This window comes from Grammomys surdaster, unplaced genomic scaffold (assembly GCF_004785775.1).
Source record: "Grammomys surdaster isolate TR1022 unplaced genomic scaffold, NIH_TR_1.0 191, whole genome shotgun sequence".
In the NCBI taxonomy this organism is placed as follows: Eukaryota; Metazoa; Chordata; class Mammalia; order Rodentia; family Muridae; genus Grammomys; species Grammomys surdaster.
The window spans coordinates 2,366,557-2,384,404 of record NW_021604636.1 but is presented as its reverse complement, the minus strand read 5'-3'; the positions used below and the strand labels follow the sequence as shown (position 1 = coordinate 2,384,404).

The 17,848-nt window shown below is 42.0% G+C and overlaps 1 protein-coding gene and 1 long non-coding RNA gene across 3 annotated transcripts in view; one reads left to right on the top strand and one right to left on the bottom strand.

Annotated features, from left to right (window-relative positions):
* Cobll1 (cordon-bleu WH2 repeat protein like 1) overlaps positions 1–9,291 on the bottom strand; it is a 151,487-nt gene extending 142,196 nt beyond the window's left edge. For both annotated transcript variants that reach the window (XM_028769246.1, XM_028769247.1), the window contains exon 1: positions 9,215–9,291. In XM_028769246.1, coding sequence (XP_028625079.1) covers positions 9,215–9,291 — 77 coding nt within the window. The remainder of the gene's footprint in view (positions 1–9,214) is intronic.
* Positions 9,292–10,027: 736 nt separating this feature from the next.
* LOC114622692 lies at positions 10,028–10,551 on the top strand. The gene is made up of 2 exons (XR_003711658.1): positions 10,028–10,291; positions 10,382–10,551. It is a non-coding gene; the product is annotated as an uncharacterized LOC114622692 (long non-coding RNA).
* Positions 10,552–17,848: the final 7,297 nt, after the last annotated feature.

The following is a 17,848-nucleotide window of genomic DNA, read 5'->3' as shown; positions in this document are numbered from 1 at the left end:
TCACAACAACCCCATATTCTCTTTCTCTTTCTCTTTTTATAAGTACATCACTAGGTATGTATGGGCTCGTAAGCTATCAGAGCTGGAAAGGTGGCTGCTACCAAGGCCAGCACTATGAGTTTGATCCCAGGAACACACAGTGTCAGGAGAGAACCTGACTCTGTGCCAGCATGAATGCAGGGACAAACACACACACAAACACACACACACACACACACACACACACACACACAATATGAATGTAAATTAAGCTTTTAAAAAACTTAAGTAGGAACTCCATCCACCTCAGGTCCATTTTTTTCCTGGACATTTATTCCTAAAAACTCTAACCACATCCTTCATTGTTTGTAAAAGTTTCTCTCAATAGAGTCTAGAAATCCAACCAATAAGATATCAGAAATTAATCCTATTATCTTCTAAATGTTAAACTTCAAATACATTTGCCAAGGGCCATGCCTAGTCTTCATTTAAAAAATGAAAAACAAGTACTGTTCTGAAAACCCTGTAATATAAGATATATTTTGTTTTCTGGATGCTTAAGTCATTTAAAGCCAACTGACATTTGTGTTCAATATTTAAAAGAAAATACATGTTCTAATTTAAAAACTCAACACGTCATGTTTTCACTTCCTAAGTTAAGTTGGGTGTCAGCCAACTTTTCTATATAAAGCATCTGAATGTGTAAATGTTTTTGGCTTTGCAGGCTACAAGATTAAAATCTGGTCTATTCAATGACACTGTAAACACAGTATCCAAATGCATGGTGCCGGCTAATTCAGCTCCTCGAATACACAAGTAGGGAACAAGAAATTAATATCCAGGGAACACACCTAAGGTCAAAAAAAAAACCCAAGCAATTTTTTTTCAAAATCATTCAAAGTACTTAACCAGATAATGCTCCCAAGAAGGTAAAGAAATAGGCAAAAGAAGATCACAACTGAAAAGCTACATGAAGTAATTAACCATTAGGGAAACATAAAGCAAGCCCACAATGAGAGACTCTGTCATACCACTAGGATGGCTACTATTGGCCTAGGGGTAGACAGTGAAGAAATTAGAAGCTTTATCTACTGTTAATGGGAATGTAAGATGATATAACTATTAAAGAAAACATTATAGAAATTCCTCAAAAAATTAATAAGAACTAGGCATGGAAGCACAGGCTTGGAATCCCAGTATTCCAGAGGCAGATGTGGCTCTGAGTTCAAGAAGTCAGAACTACAGAGCAAGAATCTGTCTCCAAACAGTTAAAATGTATTTCAAAACTAAAGTCATGATAGCACACACCTATGTTCCCAGTATCAGTATCTTGAGTTTAAGAAAAGGAGGGAGGGAGGGAGAGAGGGAGGGAGGAAGAAAGGGAGGGAGGGAGGAAGGGAGGGAGGGAGAGAGGGAGGGGGAGGGAAAGAAGGAAGGAGAGATGGAGAGGGAGAAGGAGGGAGAAGATACCCATTCCGCATCTCACCAGATATCTAATGGTTAAGAACTGGATCTCTAAGTGCTATCTGTACACTCAGTTGTATAACATCACTACTCACAATTAAAATCTGGAAGAAACCAAGCATCCATACATGGATGACAAGATCTTTACAGCCAACACAAAATGATGAAGTGTTCATACAAGCAACATGTAACCATGGAAGGCAATAAGCCATGTGAACTAAGCAGATCACTAGATCCCACTTATGAGAGATGTTCAATATGGTCAGGATCATGGTCAAAAAGCAGAATGGCTGCCAGGAACATCAAAGGGGGAAGCAGACTATTTAATGGAAATAAACTTTCCATTTTAACAGAACAACGGGTATGGAAAAGGGGGTATGATATGAGTGTGTTTAATATAACTTACCAAATGTTTTACGATGGGAAATTTTACATTGTGTGTATTACTTACTAAAATTTTAAAAATGAGAAAAGGGAGAAAAGTACAGGCAGAGTCCCATCTTGACCTGCAGGTCACCATCTGTCAGGCCACAGTATGCAAACCCATGAGGTAGGGTATAGAATCTAAAACTATAAGCATAAACTGGACATTGAGTTGGCACCAAAGCATTGACTGTACCTAGTATTATGTTTCCTTTTTTTCCCTACAGGGTACATATTAATTTCTTCAACAAAGCACTTATGTTAGGAGCCAATCTCCTGATGTCCTCCTCCCAAGTTACTTTATATAAAAGAAGTAATAAGTATTTGACCAATTAAATTAAAAGAGGTCTTAAGAAGATGGTTGTCACTGCCATGTAAACATATCCTACAGAATTGTTACTGTGCTTCTCTCTACCTCACTCAGAGGAAATTAAGACTTTGAAGGAGAAAATATGCATTGTTCTACTGAACAATTTCATGTCCCTCATTTGATAAGCTGACTCTTGCAATTTTGCTGTAAATACATGGCACAGACACATCATGACAAAAATAAACAACTTCTCATACAACAGAGGATTGTCCTTTACTATGAATAGGAGTTTTACTGTGAGTTTGAAAACATAGTTTACCACAAATAGTTTACTATGAGTACAACACACAACCCAAGTACTTAATCTCCTTTTCAGTGTTACATACTTTTGTAATCATTGTAGTGTGTAGCATTTTTAAAAACATATGATATATTGTTTTGAAAAGAGAAAGGATAGTCAACTTTGCAGCCCACTTGAAATAAAAGCCACTTTGAGCCACTAAGTATAAACCACAGCACCAAATGCAATTACATGACACAATTGTAAACTCAATGTGTGATGCTAAGCCTACCTATAAAACACACAGGTTTGGAAACAGGGTCTTGCTTCCAAACTTCCTGCATCCATTGCAGTTGTATAATCATGGACATGCGAATTCAGCAAGTATAAGATGCGTTAATATACTTTCTCAAAAAAAGGAAAGGCAATTTATTTTAAGAATAAAAAAATACTATACAGAGTGTGAATATAACCTTTAGAAACTCAAAGTCAAGCTTAGTTCCTTAAAAACAGCAGTGCCTCCAACCCATCTTCAGCTGCTGATGCTAATCAATCCTGGTAGCATAGTAATCCTAACCATGCCCTTGGCCCAGACCAAGCCAATCAAACCAGAACAGGTCTATGTATGAGAAAGCAAGGGCACTGGTTTTAAAGTTACCTGAGTGATTCTCAGGTAACATTGAAACATATGCTAAATATTCAATAGTCAAACTTTGGACTCAATAATGATTCCAAATAGAGGCAGAAGCATTTGCTAAGTCCTTTCTTAATTTTCCTCCAATTAACTCCATTGCTCCCAAGCTATGAAAGTATAGTGAGTTTGTTACCATCTTGTCTATTCCAGGTTTGTTTCAGAATCAAGATAATATGATCCTTCAAAGCAAGGTCAACTACAACTTTGACATTTACATTTTGAAAAAGTCAAAAGAGAAGCTTATCTGGGTGAGTAAAGATTGCCAAAAGAGGCACATGATTTCAAAGATTAAGTCTCAAGCTGAGACCAGCAAGCACATTGTTTTTTCTCAGTGACTAATGACACACTACAGAGGACTAAGCTTGGATAACTTTAGGAGAACGAGAACATTCTTCTTTGTGGGGATCATATTCCAAGTCTCCCATGGATGCCTGAAACCATACCTGGTTCTGAACCCTATCCATACTATGTTTCCCTATACACACACCTACATCAGATAGTTTAATTTATACACTAGGAACAGTGAGATGCTAGAAACCATAACTAGAAAACAGAAGGTTACTGTAACAAAGGTTACACATAAGGTGAATATGTCTCTTTTAATCATGGTGTACTTAAATTTTTTGGCATATCTGAATTTTCAGAATTTACAAATCTTGGAATGATGAGACCATTACTAAGTAAAATGCAGCAGATATTGCTGATAAAATTACCCATGGCCTGAGGTCAGTATTTCTATGTTGGTCAAGCTTCAAGAATGGCATATATAGCTTGATCATGCTAGCTCTTTTTGTCCTGGGAATATTTTCACTCCTGCTCATCGAGTTAAACCTTGTCTTTAACAACATCAACATGTTGGCAGCCAAAGTACATGGCTTGAACCTGAAAATGGACCCATAGACAGAGTTATTAAATTAACAGGCTGACAAGCCAAGGACGGGTAATATTCTGCACAGAGCCTTACCAACCTAAGACATAAGTGAATTGCTTTTGATAATGCATATTCCATGACAGGTAAGGAAGGCATTTTTGTCAGAACGACCTAAGACAAGCTCAGTCTTATTTATGAAATAAAAAGAGCGGAGAGGCAGAGAGCTTTGGGGGCTGCTTGGCAAGAATCTGACATGGGTCAAGGACAAAGAAATGGACTTCAGGCAGGAATCTGACATTAGACTAGAACAAAGAAGTAATTTCAGGCAGGAATCTAAATCTTAGGCTAGAACAAAGAAGTAATTTCAGACAGGAATCTAAATCTTAGGCTAGAACTAAGAAGTAATCTCAGGCAGGAATCTAAATTTTAGGCTAGAACAAGGAAGTAGTCTTCAGACATGAAAATGACTTTGAGATAGGACAGGGAAGTAGGCTCAGGTATTTTGGTCATCCTGATAAGCCCTTAGAAACAATGATCAAGGGAGTGTTCATGGAACTTTGTTTATTGCCTTGCTTGTTCTTTGACTATTTGCATCTATTGTATTGCTACTTCCTCAACCTAGAACTGACCTTAATACATGCATTCAATTAAAATGGTATAAAAGCAAAAAGGAAGAGGGGTATGGTATAGGAGTTTTCTAGGGAGGGGAAATGGTGAAAGGGAATGGCATCTGAAATGTAAATAAATAAAATATCCAATAAACAAAAAAGTAAAATGAGGAGGGTTTTTTTTTTCTAGTTTTATTTTTATTTGAGAACAGGTCTCACTCTGAATCCCAAGATGACTGAAACTCAGGTCAACTGTTCTGCCCTAACTTCCCAAGTCCTGGTATTACAAGCATGAGATACCCAACAAATAACGCTTTCTTGACCCTAAAACACTACTGTACTTTAGTTGTTTGATGTGATTTCCAAGATGGCTACCAAGTGACTGCAGCCTAGGAGACAAAGTATGGGTAGACACTCCACCATATACTAAACAAAGTCATCTCTTATGATGGATAAGATGGACTAAATCCAGATGGCACAATTATCATGTTACTAAGAAAGATGTGACAACACTCACAAACTGTTCCTTTCTGGAATGTCCTATGTAATATTTGGGGTCATCATTGACCACAAGAAACTCTTAACTAGTAAAACTCAATATCCACAGTAGAAAGTAAAATCATGTTTGGTTACTACTCTCACCTCTAAAACCTTTCAGCTCTTCAACTTGTGTCTCAACAGGGCTCTTCTTTTCAAAAACACACCACCCTAGCATTTCCAACCAAGGAAACTAGTAAGCAATTACAATTTTCATATGTCACAAACTAAATCAGCTAACTTTCATCTACAGATGACAGATGTCAGATAACATACATATATGTGGATACATATTATCTGACATCCATGAATATTCATAAGGAAAATTATTTAGATGAATTCAAAATGCCATTCTTCATTTGAGCAGAGATTAAGACCACCAAGATGACTGCACATCATTACAGAAAACAATTCTACTGGCCATGGCTGAGTCAATCAGCAGGGAGCTAGTTAAGGCATAACTAGTTAGTTGTTTACAGTCATATCATTACTTGGCTACAAGGCTCAGTTACTATGATTACTTTCTGTATTAGGTTGCTCTAGCAGAATAAGTGACAGAACACAGTTCAAATGAGTGAGTGAGTGTGTGTGTGTGTGTGTGTGTGTGTGTGTATAACATACAAACTTTAATCTAGCCTGGTATCCTAATACACATAAAAACATCATTTGCAAGAGGGTGAGGTTGGAAGATCCAGAGCTCAATGCTGGCTTCCATTTTGTAGGACTCATCTCAAAACAAACCAACTCATGGAGAAAACAAACACATAAACGTTTAATCTCAAAGTAAAAAAATCAAACCTGTTGGAATTCTGTGGCTTTGAAGTCTAAACCCAGCAGCATTTTTCAAAGTCAAAAGTCAAGTCTACAAGATGTACAACAAATGGCCAATGGATGCCTATACACAATACTAAGAAGAGCGAATAAGGTGGTGAAGGATTGAGGAGGTGAACCAGAAACCGGGGTAAACCCCTAAGGAGGTGTGATGACTGGAACAGGACCCCTTCACTTCAGGGCCAGGGTCTCTTCAGCAAGTGTCCATGAGATCACCTCTCCCAGGTGTCTCACCACACTATGCTAAATGTGAGTTAAGTGTATGAAAACACTGGAGAAAAATGTAAGCCTTTTTTATTTACACGTTTTATTTACATATGTAATATTACAATTATTTAGAATGTTTCAAAGCAACAGTAGCCAGAGGCCACAAAATTTTTTTTCCTAAAATAATGTTATTCCCCCTCTCCCTCGAGGGTGCTGACATCTTATGCTACAATATAATAATGTCTGTGATTAGGCACTTCATGAAGAAAAGAGGCAAGTTTAGCTCCAGCTGAAGAGACTAAAAGCCCAAGGTCAGGCAGCCCTCTATGTTCACCAGGTCAGAGCTTGCTAGCTGCACCACACAGTACAGGGAACAAAGTGGGGGATGGTAAGAAATGGAGCTGAAGGCAAGTGGAGAAAGCCAGGCTCACTTTACAACAGTATTCTGTACCCATAACCAACCCACTCCTGTTAATCCCCCTTAATGACCTTGTCACACCTCTTAAAGGCACCACACCTCCAATTCCGTTATGTGGGGGAGGGGAGCAAAGTTTCCAACCTAGGAATCGCCATGAGAAAAACCATATCGTAACTATAACACTCATTCAACACCCATATGTCACAATGTAGATTATGTCTTACCTTAGTTAGGAGACATTCAAATCGATTAACACAGTGAACCGGCACCTCAAACCTCAGGTTTTACTAATTGGCCTCCTTCCCCAACCCCCGTGGTAAAATATGTAGCTGCATTGATTTGTCCTTCAAGTAACCTGTTACAACAGAGTAAACCTTGGAAAATTACAGACAACAGACTTCTTTTGAACAACAATATCCACGGATAAGAACTAAAGTAGGCCTCAGCAGCTATTAGGCTATTGAGTCATGATATAATTAGCTCTACAGTAAGGAATCTACCTTCAAAACCAACAATTATATCATAATAGGATTGCACCCTGCCACCTCCTAAATACTCTCATTTTCCCACAATTTAAACCTTTTTGAATGTCTCTTATTTTTTTTTTAAAGAAAAAAGCAAACACTAATTCTGAATACCCAATAGACATAACAAGCACTTGGAACAGACAAGTGCAAGAAGACAAGCCGTTAGGAGCTTTGTTTCTTTTTATTGCAGTTTATTTACAGGTGCATTTTTCCAGATGTCTTCCCTGAAGCTTGAAAGGTAAGTACAAAGGTTCTTTAAAATATTTTCCTCTGTGCGATGTGGCGGTATATGCCTGTAACCTCAGTTTTGGGAGGCAGAAGCAGGAGGGCACCCTCAACTATAAATGAAGTTCCAGACCAGCCTGGGCTAAAGGAGTCCCCTGCTAAATAAATATATAAATAAATAAATAAATAAATAAATAAATAAATAAATAACTCATCGAGCAATTAACTATATGTATACTCTCAAGGAACTCATTCGTTTAGCCCTCAAGTTCTCAAACATACAACCCCGGAGTATTCTAGGCTTGCCACTAGAAAGCTCTTTGTACTTCTTCATCATAGAGCTCTCTGGCTTCACCTATTTTGTTCAAAAGAACTGATTCTTGAGCATCTGGGAGACTGCATTTTGTGTAAATGTGTTACACAAACACACAATAGAATTCTCTGCTATTTTCTTAAGTGTCTAATTCAGTCTTGGGTGAAAGCTGGTTCATCATTAACTTACATAAATCCACAGATCTTGTCTCCAGGCCTTGTTTTACATTCATCCTATCAACACATACGGTAAAAATATATGGAAGGAGACACATTAGTATCTACAGAGGAACTCCCCCCCCCACCCAAGAAAAAGTGGAGCTCCACAGAGATAGATGCAACTGCATGGAAACGATCGAAATTAAGAGAAAAAAGAGTGAATTCACACACTGCATGTTTCCTCTACGTAAGTATTACACTAAATATCTGTTAGATTAGTCATGTTGCCTTGAGACTCTTCCATGTTTCCTCTAGACAACTGCCAATGCTCGCATGGCCTCTGATGAATAAACATGCTGTGACTTGCTCCTAAGGAAACGCCTGTCATGTTCCAGGGAAAAATGACTTCTTCACTCTTAAACCAGAAAAAAAAAGCTGAACGACTCTCATTCATTGCTTACAAAGTCGCCCGTTCCTTAACGTTCCTATTTCCGGAATGTTCATTCTCTGTTTAGGGCATTTCTAGGTTCTGATTAACAAAGAAAAAAGAGAAATTGGGGGTACCATATGGTCAAAAGGCTACATGACACCAATGGGGTGTTCTCAACTAGGACAGGGTTGTGTAGCTTGACCACTATGACAAAGGTTATTCTCAAGTACTCCTCGGCCCTTGCAGGACTACCTGTTCCCACCACTGTTTACCCAAACGTTTAACAGTGATTTTTAGTATATTTGGCAGCAAGGCATGCTTCATTTAATATTAACTCACCATGTGACAGCCCCTTCCCTTCCAATCGCTCCTCAAACACGTGACGGTAAAAAGTCTAGGTGTTTGCCAATGGGACTAACTTCGCGCTCGGCTTTGGCATCACCAATTGGCCAGAGGCATATACACACACACCCCCAGTCAGAGGCGAGGAACCCGTCTGCTCCCGGAACTGTCAAGCAGGGCTGACAGCTGGCACACCTTGCTGCGCCCTCCGCGGACTTTCAGGAAGCCCCTTCCTTGCAGTCACCTTGACAGAAGCCATCCGCCTGGGCCGGAGAGCTTGGCAGTGGAAACTTTTCCTTCCTTTCCCGGAGCGCACTTACAGGTGTCGTCCCCCGCCGCTCCAGAGCCCCAACAAGGGGCCCTTTGTTACCACTTTTGCTCCGGGAATCCTCACCCTGCCATTCGCCTGGCCTTCCGCAACCCCGATCGGAAAGCTTGCCCAAACCATCGAACCCCCACCCCGGTTCGCCCGGGAAGACACAGTCACCCGCCCGCATGTGGGTCGGCCCGGGAGCCCGGCGGCCCCGCGGGGAGCTCGCCGCGGGCAGGTGAAACCCGTGAGGACTCGGAGGCCGGGAGAGCGGCTACCCTACTTACCCTGCGGAGCCCGCGGGCTGCGTGGCGGGGGTGCGAGGCGCGCTGCGGGGTACGGGATCCGGAACGCTGCGGTCCATCGCGCTGCTGGCCGCGGCGCGGGCTCGGGCTCGGAGGCGGCGCGTCACTGCTGGGGTGGGAGAGGCCGGCGGGTCAGGGCGGGAGCGAGCCGGCCAAGAGCCCGCCTCGACCCACGGCAGCCGGGGGCGGCCCCGCCTCCCCGGGGCGCTTCCACCTGCGGGTCGGTCCCTGCCCGAGGGCGCCGCGACGACGGCCACAGGTCCCCGCCCCGGCCGCAACCCGCAGCCAGTCGGCGGCGAAGGGGCGGCGCGCGGCGGCCCGAGGCTGCGAAGGAGGAGGAGGAGCGGACCGGGCGCGGGACGCTCGCCACGCCCGCACTGCTTGGGCTCCAGCGGCCCGCTGCGCACTAACTGAATCCCGTGCAAACTTTTCCGGAGGAGCTACGGACCAGAGCGCCCCCCGTTTTCCCAAGCCGCTGCCCTGCTTTAGGGGACCCGTCCCCTCCAGGCTCCGCTCACTCCGCCCGGAGTTCCGCTCCTCCCCTGCTCGGCTGGCTAGGACGCCCGGAGCGAGCGAGCGGCGGAAGGCGGTCGTCCCCCTGCCGCCGCGCCCGCGCCCCAACTCACCCTGCCCCATGGCCCTGCCGGGAGCCCCGAGCTCGCAACCGCCTCCGCCACCTCGCCCTGCAGAAGTGAGGGTGACGAGGTCCGCATCGGAGCGATCAGGGCAGCCAGGCGGAGAGGGGACGGGTAGGGCGAGCGGGCGGGGACGTGGAGCGAGGAGGAATTTCCTTCCCCACCCCGCACCCTTCCCCGGGACACGGGGCTTTAGGGTACCGCGGGGGAGGCCGGTGGAGAGGAAGCGTCTGGCTGCTCGTTTTCGTCCCCCACGGCCAACGCGTAGCTTTGGGAAGCCCCACGAACCCAAGAGGGACAGTGGGCGGACAGGGAGGATACCTGGCCAGCAAAACTCCAGGGAGGACCCAAGCTGTAGCGGAAGCGAGGAGAGCTCGTGGACTGAGTCCTGCTGATTGACCACCTGCAGTCTGACCTTCCAAGTGTAGGATTTTCTTTTTAACCTTAGTGACCCCTGCGGTTGCTAGCCTGTAAATGGCACCTCTGACATTGTGATCTTTCTAATCCCTGGCAGGTTGAAGCCCGTCCTGTCTTCGCAGGCATGCTTCTCTTGATGTAAACATCCAACAGCTGTGATTTGAGGACTGGACGTTCTCATGATGACAGCCTATAAGCTAAGAAAGAACAGCAGAGATTTAGTGGCCTCCTGGAACTTTCACGGGAATAAAGGAATCTCAGACAGTGCTCGCTTGTTTGTAGTTTCGGTTCCTGCAAATGTTCTTCTCAGAGGAGGTTCCCACCTGACAACCAGGTGTATTTGCATATCCTCTCCTCCTTCTTAGAAGCTTGCCAACTATCTTAAATTGATGAGTCCAAAAGCTTACATCAAGAAATAATGGTAACTAAAAATATATAAATGGATATCTCAAGTGACAAACAAAACATAAAAACATGATGTAGGATAACAAAGGACTTACATTTTTGGTACACATTAAAATTAAACTGGTATTTATAACCTGTGCTTAATTAAAGGTTCTTCAGTTGCTCATTCATTGCAACCACCACCAATGATTTCTGGAATTAAAAGTACTAACTACTACTCCATATAATTAGATTTTGTCTCTACTCTCCCTCATGGTGCAGAATATGGTCTCAGTACATATTTGAATATGAAATGAGATCTCCTGGTGGCTTCTGCGATTACTGTATTAGAACCATATCATTAAAAGTTGCTCTTAAATAATTTGACTAATAATGAGGCAATTGTTTGAAATGGATCTGGATTTTAGACTTTAAATAATAACACAGGTTTGACAAGTTCATGAATCCTTTCTGACTGTAAATGGATAGATTTCCAGCTGTTGCATAGACAGGCTGTAAATAGTGAGTAACATTGAAACTACTTAAAGTTTATAACTTTGAATCACAGGATCAAGCACTTAATTAGTTTCAACCTTGATTTATGGGACACTAGTAATAGTATGGATCCCAGTTAGGCTGATCTTAAACATTAAGACATTTTTACAACATTTCGTAACTGCTAAGAGCAATTTTCATGACACCAGTTTTCCCTTACATCCTTTTGTTCTTGGGCACAGGGCAGGGTCATACTTTCCATGCACTGAAATTGAGCCTATCCAAATGGCTTGCTTAACCAGCAAGATGTTTCATTTCCTGGTAGAATCACATCAAGGAGAGTGCTGAGCCTCCACAGTGTAACCCGCTATTGTCATGTTTTGAGATGGAGGTGGCACAAAGTTGAACTATCCTAAATATGTTACACTATTACCCTGAGCACAGCTCCTTGGAGAGGCTTGGGGTTTACAACAGAATCCCCCAAACCACTAATTATCTATTTTGAGATTAAGTCAACAAACTATGTTCAGCATCTTTCAGAACCAAGACTACACTTCATGTTCTTATGCATTACTGTCGGTGCTACAGTGTTGTAACTTCATAATTTATCAGCAAAACGACGATCAGAGTTGCTAGGCTTTTTTTACATAATGGTGGAAAACGGCCCTTTCCCAGTTCCTCTGAAAAGTTGTTCAAGTCAGTCCAGATGTTGCTCAATTTCCCTGTTTGGAAATCTCCCCCTCCTACTCCATCCAGTCATAGTTGATGAAGATATTATCACAGGTGTTATCACTTTGGGAAGGCCTTGCAGACAGCACAGATAGAAATAGCCCTTTCTCTCTTCAACTGAGTAGATTGTTAGATGGACAACGACTGCCACACCTGTTCCAGTTAGCTTTTCATTGCTGTGATCAAAACGCCTGACAACAGCAGGTGGGTGGGACTTATTTCAGCTCACAGTTTCAGGGATTTAGAGGTGTCCATTCATCATGGCAGGGGTGGTGTAATGGGAAGCAGCAGTCCATGCTATGACGGCCAGCAAAATGAGAAAGGTATGTGCTGGCACTGGACTGGCTTCCTCCTTTCTCCCACTTTTATTTCCTATGAGCCCTTAGCCCAAGAGAAGGTGCTGCTCACAACTGGAGTGGTTTTTCCACACCAGTTAATCTTACTAGAACTGTCTTTGTCCACAGGTCCATGGGTGTGCTTTACTAATCTAGGTGAAGCTCTAAGTTCAGGAAAATGGACAGTGACAATTGACTGTTACACAGACTTGTAGGTTTTGGACAGAGGAGGCGTTGTGCTCACTCTCGTGAATTCACTCTTCTGAATATAGCTCAGAGCACAGAAGGCAGTCTGCAAATATTTGTGGAGTAGGGAAATGAAAGAAATCTTAAAGATTTCACTTAAGAGATTTGTCATATGACGAAACTTTTCCTGGGGATATGCAACACACATCTACTCGCCTCAATTAGGGAACCCACAACAGACCCACGTACAGATACCTCTGAAGTCTGATTTGGTGAACGATTGAGTTTTATTAGGATTTCTTACAGGAACAGAAATGACTCAAAACACCTGTATCACCAAAGCCCACCCCAAGCCTGGTGATACTTCTTAAAGCTAGGAACATGGAACACATTGCCCAGCCTATAAGCAGTTCCACAAGTTAGGAGGCGTCCTTTCTACATTTGGTCTAAACCTCTTCCAGACAGTTTGGCTCGTGTTTCTGTTTGGCAACCCACCTAGTCTCAAGAGTCTTTTTTGCAGGTTTTCTCCTTGTGAGAACCTTCCTTGAAGCTTAGTTTGAGTCTTTTTGGGAGACATGGCCTTACTTAATCTTGAGAGAAATTCTCTGCTTTTATTGATTACTCTAACAGGGAAGGACCTAGTGAGTCTGATCAGTTTCAGGAACTTCCTGAAGCTATCTTGAGTTGTTTACTTTCCTGCCTAAGGAGTTGTCCTACAGGATGGAATGTTTGAATATAGGAGGCACCTGTTAAACAACGTTCTTTTAAAAGAAAGAAGTCTAAGAAGGACTTTTTATATTAAAGGCCCTGGCAGATGACTGAAAACATCAGATGGGAGGTGAGCTGGCCTTATAACATGGAAACATTGGTTCTTCTCACTTGGGAGGTGGAGGCAGAAAGCACATAAGGCTGATCCTTAGCTACATACTGAGTTTAAAGCCAATCTGAGCTACATAAGACTCAAAGTAAATGTCAATTTTTCTATGCATATCTTTGAGTGATAACTTAGTGATCAGTCAGGGTTTTCTAGTGGAACAGAACTTACAGAACACACACACACAAAAGGAATTTATTACAATATATAACACTCTACAGTTCAGCCAGTCCAACAATGGCTGTATACAAATGGAAGGTCCAAGAATGTTATTCAGTCCATGAGTCTGGATATCTCAGCTAATCTTCAGTATATGCCAGAATCTCAAAGTAGGCTCTAATACCAGTGAAGGAATGGGCTAGCCAACAAGAATGGGGGCAAACAGGCAAAGAGGGAGACCTTTCTTCCATGTCATTTATATTAACTGCCACCAGAAGGTAGAGGCCAGATTAAAGGTGGATCTTCCTACCTCAAAAGATCTGGATTAAAGTGGGTCATCCCACTTCAAATGATTTATTTAAGGAAAAAAAATCCCTCACAGGTGTATTCAGCTGCTTAGGTTTTAGTACATGACAAACAAGAATAGCTTTGGCCTCCTGGTTATGGCTTTAGAGTTTAAGATAGAAGAAAGGGGTTCTGAAATATCCCTCTGCAACTAAGGAAAGCCACCAAGGCTAGGCATGTGTCAGGGATGGATGTCGCTCCAGAGAAGCCTTTATGTGATGCTATGAAGGTGAAGCCTGGATTGCCTTGGAGACCCCAAGATACTGAAAATATAAGAACTGTGGGAAAACAAAGGAGAGCTATTAACAGGGAGTGGAAACAGCCCAACAGAAAGAAGTATGTTTCATTCAACAAAGCTGAAAAAAGTTGGAGATCCAAAGATCTGACATTAGACATAGAGATACAGAGTTTAGAGTTTGCCCTGCTGGTTTTCCGTCTTGTTTTGGTCCAGTATTTTCTCAGTATGATCACTTTTTTTCCCTTTTGGAACTACAATATATATCCTGTGCCATTATATGTTGGAAGTATGTGATCTGCTTTTTACTTTTGATTTTAGAAGAGGTTAGAGTTAAGAGATTACCATGAATCTCAGACGAGTTTATTGGACTTTAAACTCTTAAATAGGGTTTATAGTGTTATAAACTATGGGGACTTTTGAAGATGAACTGAATGTATTTCTGTATTATGTTATGGACACAAACCTATGGGGGCCAAAAAGTGGAATATGATGATTTGAATGAAAATGTTCCCCATAGATTTATAGACAGTGGCATTATTGGAGGTATGGCCTTGTTAGAGTGGGTGTGGCCTTTATGGAGGAAGTGTGTCACTTGAGGTAGACTTTGAGGTTTTAGAAGCTCAAGCTAGCCACAGTGTCTCTCTCTCTTTCTGCTACCTGCCACTTTAAATGTAGAACTCCCAGCTACCTGTCCATCATCGTGTCTGCCTGTGTATTTCCTTCCATGACGACAGTGGACCAAACCTCTAAACTGTAAAGTTGCCTCAATTAAATGCTTACCTTTATCAGAGTTGCTGTGGCTGTCTTGTCTCTTCACAGCACTAGAAACCCTATAGAAAAAGAAGCAGGAAAAAAAGTAGGCCAGGTGAACATTTTTGGAAAAATAAATTAGGGATTTTCTAAGTTCTTTGTAAAATTTTTGGAACAATAAGTGTGGAGATGTGAAGTAAGAATGGCCCCCATAAGCTCATATATTTAAACGCTAAGTCACCATGGAGTGGTGTTATTTGAAAGGATTAGATGAATTAGGTGATGTGGCCTTGTTGGAAGAAGTATGCCACTAGGAGGGGGAACCTTGGCATTTCAGAAGCCCATACCAAGCTCAAAGAGTCTCTATCTCTCTCTCTCTCTCTCTCTCTCTCTCTCTCTCTCTCTCTCTCTCTCTCCCTCCCTCCCTCCCTCCCTCCATCCCTGCCTCCCTCCATTTCTGCCTAGCAATCGGGGTATAGCCCTCAGCTTCTGCTTGAGCACCCGCCTACCTGTTGGCATGCTCTCCAACATGACAGTAAAGGAATAAATCTCTGAAACTGTAAGCCAGCCCCCAGTTAAATGCTTCCATTGATAAGAGTTCTCTTGGTCATGATGTCTCTTCATAGCAATAGAGCATTGACTAAGGAAGAAGTTTAGTCCAGGGAGTAGGGTTTTGTGGTGACCATGCTACTTGTTAGCAGAAAGTGGACTATGGGGCTTTGGATTAGGAAAGTTGTTGAATGACTTCTGTGGGACTTAATGTATCATACAAGTAGGAGCACAGAAGACAACATTGTCTAGGGCAATATGGACAGTGGGAGCCCAGCACAGATGTTTCAGAAAGGAAGAATATTAGTAAGTGTTGGAATGATATGTTTATACGCTATAAGATGTGTCTCTGTCCTTCCTTTCCTGCCTAAGGTACCTTCTGATTGATTAAAATAAACAGCCTGTGACCTACACCAAAGGCAGAATAGTAAGGTAGGACTTCAAGTCAGAGAGAGGAACTCTAGGGAAAAGTCAGGTGTAGGAGATTCACCACCTAGACTCAGAAATCAGTACAAGTAAGTGACCTGGAGACCATTCTTGTGATATTTTAGCGAAGAATATGGCCGCTTCTTTTTGTTTCTAACTCTGTCCTAAAAATCTTCCTGAGGCTAAACTGAAATTATGAATTAATGTCTTGGCAGAAGACATTTCAAGACCCCCTAGTATTGACTGTGCCTTGTGGTCATTAGTGGCCACTCTTACGCAGATTTATAATGAAAAAAAGGAAGCTGGACAAAGAGAAATACAGAATGTACAGTTTGAGGAGAAAAAGAGCACCAGGAAGTGTACTGGAGCTGAGTTTATTGCTCAAGGAGATAAAAGGTTAAAGAAAAGCCTGGCGCTAAATGGAATTAAGAGAGTGGTAACTTCAGGACAAGACCTCACATAACTAAGCTTTCAACTTCTCAAAAGGAATTAAAGAAAAACTTCAGCAATGAAGGAAACCACCACTAACAGAAAATTGATACACACATAATTCAAAGAGGGGCCATGTTCAGGCCCAGAAAGCAGCAGAACTTGGCAGCTTTGGCCCCATGGTTCTGGCTTTAGAGTCAAGGATACAAAGAAACAGTCATAGAATCTCTCTCCTTCGTTAAGAGAACCCATGCCACTGAGGCCAGTCATGTGTCAGGGATATCCCTTCTTGAAGGGACAGAGAGGCTATTTAGTGAGACCAAGAAGATGAAGCTTGGATTGCATTGGAGACCCTAAGATGTTGAAGATGGCCACAGTCATGGGGTACTAGACAAGGAGAGCTAAAGGCTGGGTGTGAATCCCACCCAAGTGAGAGAAGTATGTTGCAGTCAACAAACCAGAAAGGAGTTGGAGATCTGAAGAGTGCTTTGACATTAGACATTGAGATGCAGAATTTAGAGTTTGCCCTGCTGGCTTTTGGGTTTGCTTTTGGCCCAATAATTCTTCAGTATGCTCTTTCCTCCCTTTTGGAATGGTACTCTATATTCTGTGCCATCATATATTGAAAGTATGTGATCAATTTTTATGGATATCATTGTTACCATTACATAGAACAATTACTAAAGGAAATAAAAAATAAAGACTGCCAAACAATCCCTTTCACCAATATTCCTCAAAGAGATGAAAGAGATGATGTTGTCAGGGTTTGAAGACACATATAGTCCTGGGTTTATTGCAGCACCATTCACAAGAGACAAGACATGGAAGCAACCTATTTGTCTACAGTCACATGGAAAAAAGAAATCAAGTAAAGGAACACTATTCAGACTTAAAAAAAATAAGAAAATCCTGGCACTGGCAAACACATGGGCCTATGGGGGTTTAATGCAAAATGAAAGGGCCAGACTCGTTTCTAAGTAGAATCTTAGAGACAAAGAAAATTCCATGTACTACTGTGCATTTACAAACTTTACATGCTCTTTCTTCTATTGACAGAAATCAAATGCATAGGAGACACTAGTAGGATGTTGGCTGCCACAAGCAAGCAGTAGGCTGGGAAACAGGGCTGGGAGTAAAAAGGTCAGAGAAGACAGTTACAGTTAAGTGAGAGGAAGAAGTCTAGACACCTTGTGTACCATATGAGCTCTAAGAGCAAGTAAGCATAAAGAGAAAGAGGAGAAGGAAAGGGTATGGGAGGGTGATACGGTCCCCAGACACAAACCAATTGCATGGCGGAACATTTCTCCTTTAAACCATCACACTGGGTTTCAAACACAAAGCAACAAGTAAGTCATTCAGTGTTAGTCAACTTTCGTCATGTTGACTGATTTTACAGACACAGTTTTTAGAAATTCTAACTGCAGGAAGCACTTATCACATTAGTATGTCACCATCATGTTACCAAGATGCAAAAAATTAAGAAAAAAATAACTAGTTTTTTCAGGTATGAAATTATGAACTCCCAATAATGAAACTAGGGTAATTAAAGAATCCCAAGTTTCAGCAACTGACTTACTTGGCTTTGATATATAAATATATACAAATACTAAAATGATAATTAGTATGCTGGCTTTTGTTGCACCTTTGTGACTAATGTCATCTGAA